The sequence below is a fragment of the Lolium rigidum genome, chromosome 3 (assembly GCF_022539505.1).
Source record: "Lolium rigidum isolate FL_2022 chromosome 3, APGP_CSIRO_Lrig_0.1, whole genome shotgun sequence".
Taxonomy (NCBI): Eukaryota; Viridiplantae; Streptophyta; class Magnoliopsida; order Poales; family Poaceae; genus Lolium; species Lolium rigidum.
In genome coordinates, this window is record NC_061510.1 from 160,953,785 (window position 1) to 160,959,061 (window position 5,277).

A 5,277-nucleotide genomic window follows, 5' to 3' on the forward strand; every position below is an offset into this window, starting at 1 on the left:
TGAGGACGGCAAAAACACGGGCCCCGACGATGGTGGCCTTGGCGGCGACCTTACAGAGGGAGCTGCCGGAGCGGAAGGAGTTGAGACGGCCGAGGTGAACCCTAGACTCGGGAGAAAGCAGAGAGAAGGGTTGGGTTGCCTGCGGGCAGGCTGGTCCGACGAAAAGACCTGCCAGTTAGATAATGGAAACCCTGAGGCTGACAACGTGAGGAGGCAGGAATTTCTCCTAGCCATCCACCAGTCGTGGAGACCCTGAGGCCTGAACGTGAGGAGGCCGTAGCATAGCAAACATTAAAATCAAAGGTCATATGTATACGCAATTTCACATACCAAACCTCAGGGAGCAAAATATCTTCTAAAATCTGTGGTTAGCACCATGCTGAATTTCTGATCAAGGTCACAATTTCATAAATGATATTAAGGTGTGCCATTCTAAAAGAATCAAGAATAGGCAACACAAAATTAAAACAAACCAAAACGAATGAAGAAGTGCTCACAGAATGATTGCACTATCAACCACCATCGATCAAAATTGATGTCACTTTACAACTCTTTCGATCCAACTATCTAGTGAATTGAATACTATGTAACTTTACAGCTTCACCGGGGCGATGTGGAGATAAAAGTAGCGTTGAAATGACGAGCAAACGCGGCAGGGTGCAGATTTACTCAAAGGCCCACTGGTTCTCCCTGCGGATCTCCTCCTCCTCCTCGGCGGTGAAGTCGTTCTTGATGTTGAAGGTCTTGCGGATCTCCTCGGGGGTCTTGCCCTTGATCATGTCGGCGACGGTCTGGCAGGTGAGGTCGAGCAGGCCCTTGATGTTGAGGTAGTTGGCGGCGAGGATGAGGTCGAAGAGGGTGGCCTGGTCGACCTTGACGAACTCGGCGTCCCAACTCTTGAGGTCCTCGGCGGGGGCGCCATCCGCCGCACCATCGGCCGCCGCGGGCTTGGCCGCCTGGACGTGCTTGCTGCAGTACTCGACGACCTTGGAGAGGATCTTGGCGTTGACGTTGGGGAGCGGGATCCCGTTGTCGGCGCAGTCGTCCTCGATCATGTGGCGGATCGTCTGCGACTCCATCGCCACCGCCTCGTCCACCTCGAACTGCTCGCCGTCCGAGGACTTGAGCGTGATCTTCTTGTCCTCAGCCGCCATGGGTGGGTTGAGGTCGGGGATCGGCGGCGGATTTGGGTGGGTTGAGGTCGGGGATCGGCGGCGGATTTGGGGGCAAACGAAATCCTAGCGAGGCGGCTGCGGACGACAGAGACTTCTGATTTCTGAAGGGAGAGACCCGGGTCCCCGATGGCTTAAGTAGAAGGATTTTCCCTTTAGAAACAAAAGAAAGACTAGTAATCGGCTTCGGTTTCCCATCGGGACTCGACCATCGTAGGATCGGTTCTATCTGAACCCTGAGAGCATCCCCACTCGTTGGCGCTCCCCACGCCCAAATCCGGCGAAATTTTCGTCCGGATTGGAGGAAGATTTGGCGTGGGGAGTAGTAGTTTCGCAGCCGCGTGCCCAGACGAAGTCGACGATGCGAATTTGAAAAACGGAAACTTGACAAACTACGGCTAAAAACGGGTGAATATAGACTACATTTAATGATATTTATTATATAACGGGCGGAGTTCATACATAGAGGCCGAATTCGACTATATTTCGAATTCGGCTAGGGGAATTCAAACGCTAATTTTAAAACACGGCGCTCTACATGCCGAAATGGCGGTAGAACACCGTGTAGTCGCCGCCGTCGTCGTCGGAGCCGTCGTCGTTGGCCTTCGGCCGCGCGGCCCGGGCTGCTGCTGCCCGGCCGGCGTCTCCCACCTCGGGGAAGGCTTGTACCAGTCGTCGGAAGAGGACTCGAGGTCGACGACGGGGACAGCGACGCCGGATGGAGGTGTCGCAGGACGGCGGTACCGCGCGACATCGTCGTTGGCGGTTGGACCGGCGCGGGCGGCGAGTTGGCGTGCGGCGGCCGAGTCCAGCAGCCGCCGCTCGCTGCTCCGCCTCCTCGCGCTCCCGGTCGCGCTCGGCCCGGTCCGGCCGCGGCGTCGTCCGCGCGCTTCTCCTCCTCTATGTCGTGCAGCGACCTGGCGATCGCCTCCGCCATGGCGGCGTCCTCCGCGCGCTTCGCCTCCTCCTCGGCGAGCTGGCTTGCGGCGGCCTCTTTCTTCGTCTTCTTCCGGCCGCTCTGCGGCGCGGAAGGCTGTTCGCGGATGACGAGGGCGCCGCTGCTGCGCCCTCGGTCGTCGGCGGAGACGCCGGCTCCTTCTTGACGCACACCGGCGTCGAAGGCGACGTCGCCTCCTCCTCTTTACCGGCGCCAAGGATGACCTTGACGCCGATCCGGAAGACGACGAGCCGGCAGCCATGCGCCGTGGCTGCCGAGCGCTTCCCCGACGGGCGGCTCGCCGACGCCCTCGATGCCGATGGAGGGGCATCGTGAGCACCGGGAAGTTGCCGCCCTCGATGTGCGCGAGGACGTTCGCCGAGCGTCCTTTCCGGCGCGCTCCACCACCGTCGGCGGCCCGCGGCGTTGTTGCGCGCAGGCGGAGGCGGCGGGCCGTCGTAGGCCGCCAGCTCCCGCTCCCACCGCCGGAGGAAGTAGGAGTTCCACCGCGTGTAGTTCTCGGGGTGGTGGCGCGGGTCGGCGCGCTCCTCGTCGGTCATGGTCATCCTCGCCTCCTCGATGGCGACGTCGAGGGCCTGGCCCGCGGCGGCGGCGGGATTGGAACGCCGCCGGCACTTAGCCGCCAGCCGCCTCCGGGAGGCCTCGTGTCCGGCGGGCAGGGGTACCCCGCCTCGGTGGAGGAGGTGCCCCTCCCACGCGTGGAGCGACCGGCGGGGAAGCCGTTGTTGGCTGCGCCGTCGTCGTCGTAGAACGCCATCTTGAGAGTAGAGGGAGAGTGGAGCACGGGGTACGCCTCGCGGCGAGCGGACCGGCGTATATAGGCGTGGCTGGCGCGGGGATTAAATGCCGCGTGGATTGCGACGCGTCCGCGGCGAGCTGACCGGCGGCAGCCTTTAGTGCGCGCGGAAGACGATGCGTGCGCGGAAGACGGCGACATTAACTCGCCGCGTGGCCGGCGAATGCAGACCGGCGGCAGGCTTCTACGGCGCGCGGAAGACGATGCGATGAGGACGACGATCGGTTTCTCTCGCCGACAAGTTGGGGCCACCGGACGCGCGGAAGTTTCCTCGCCGTTTCGCGCGCTTTCGTTTCGTCCGGACTCCCGAGCGCTCCCGGGGGCCGGGGATGGCGTGGGATCGCCGGATGAATTTAGGCCCAAATCCGGACGAAAACGAGGAACCGGGGGCGCGACTGGGCCGAATTACGCCGTCCGGATGGAAAAAAGGCTCGCCGGGGGCCTCGTCAGGGGGACGAGTGGAGATGCTCTGAAGCGTACGATGTGTCAAACTAAAAACAGGAACTCCATCCGGATACGATTTCTTGTTTCCAAATTAGTCGCGCATACATCACGTCAGATCTAATTTCTTCCGCCAATTAACTAGAGTCCTTGTTATTATTTGCTTCAGTTTGGACTCGTTAGGAAACTGATTTCAGGAAAAAAAAATTGGAAACTACTGATATTTTTGGAGTATGCTTCTTTAGCAAGTAAATCTTGCTTTTAATAATGTTAAATCTTTTTTATCAAAAGATCCGGAGCTATTTTATCAGTTCACAAGAAGTACAAAGCATCCTAGCATAATAAACATCACATCGAGATCCTTGAACCACCTAAAGACTAGTATTGCCGCTAAAGCGAGCCACCGACGCGTCGATGTCGCCGCTTCCTTACCGGAGTCGGCCTGACGTTGTTGATGACTCCCGGGAAGTCTTCGTGCATAGCGTCCTAGAGCCGTAGCTATCATCATTGAACCCTTGAATTGATCTGAACCTTCTAAAACCAAACCTATAACACACTTAGACTCGACGAGATCCAAAACTCCATGGAAACATTGACCAGACGAATCTCCGCCCTCCTCGACGTCACAGGCGAGAACGCCGCCAACGAGTACACGTGTACCTTATTCTTGTCCCACACAACGCCGTCATAGCCACCGTGATAACGATGTCGATTGACCAAACTCTAACTTTAGGGACCTTTCTAGAGCGTCGAAAGCAGGTCCAAGGTCCCCACCCGCTCCCGCCGCTGGAGCGGCTAGTAGAGGAGGCGGAGACCCGTCCATTCCCAGTTGTAGACGGCGAGGACGAGGTAGACGACGGCGGTTGCTGGGGTTTCCATCCTATCTACATTCTTTCTTTCACGGGAGGAGAATAATATTACGACTTGCTTCCGTGCAATAGAAAGTTGCTTATATCTAAAAAAATATTTGTAGCCACAAATTTGTTTAGATCAGGTCTATGGAAGGAAGAACATATGCGGGGAATAGGAACATGTTGTGTCAAAATTCAAAGCACGTTACTTGTAATATTGAAGCACTTATTGGGTAGTAAGCTTGATAATCATTGAAGCATGAACAAAGGGGTACTGAAGAATTTGAAAGCATCAAAAATAATGTTTCCATCTATTATAAGAGAATTTGCTTCCTATAATAAAGTTGTCTCCATCAAACAGAGAGGTATTTCAATCCTAAACATGGTTTCCTCATCTATAGAATTTGCTTCGAGCACAAAAAAACATGTTTAGTCAATAAGGCCATGTCCATTGCACGGACGCATGTGCAGCCACTTAGAAATTAAAAAATATTGATGCATAACGTCTACTCTCCGATCTTTTTAAATTGACTCAGATTTAATACAAAGCTATACTAAATCAAAAAAGTTATACTAAATTCGAGTCAATTAAAAGAAACTGGAGGGAGTACATAAGATTTTGTCTCCAACGCAGACGCCCTACATAATAAGATTCTATGTCTCCGACCAAACACCAAACCGCAGACGCTGAACTTTCTTTGTCAGCCTACATTATAGAAGCCTCGAATTGTCTCCTAGCTGGCAGGAATTTTCTCTCCCCGTGTTCTCTTTCTTCTGGTGAGTTTGTTTCCATCAAATATATAAATGCTTCCATTGGCCATCCACCGGTCATACGAGGCCTGACAACGTGAGGAGGCCATAGCATAGCAAACATTAAAATCAAAGGTCATATGTGTATGTAATTTCACATTAGCAAACGTAGCATACCAAACTTCACGGAGCAAAATATCTCCATGCTGATCAAGGTCATATGTGTATGCAATTTCTTAAATGAAATCAATGTGTGGCATTCTAAAAGAATCGAGAATAGGAAACACAAAATTAAAACAAGCCAAAATG

At 54.4% G+C, this 5,277-nt stretch overlaps 1 protein-coding gene across 1 annotated transcript; it reads right to left on the minus strand.

Annotated features, from left to right (window-relative positions):
* Window positions 1-490: 490 nt before the first annotated feature.
* Window positions 491-1,275, minus strand: LOC124698533 (SKP1-like protein 1). Its single transcript, XM_047231018.1, has one exon. It carries the CDS (start codon window positions 1,152-1,154, stop codon window positions 666-668), a length of 489 nt encoding a protein of 162 aa, XP_047086974.1. The 5' UTR covers window positions 1,155-1,275; the 3' UTR covers window positions 491-665.
* Window positions 1,276-5,277: the final 4,002 nt, after the last annotated feature.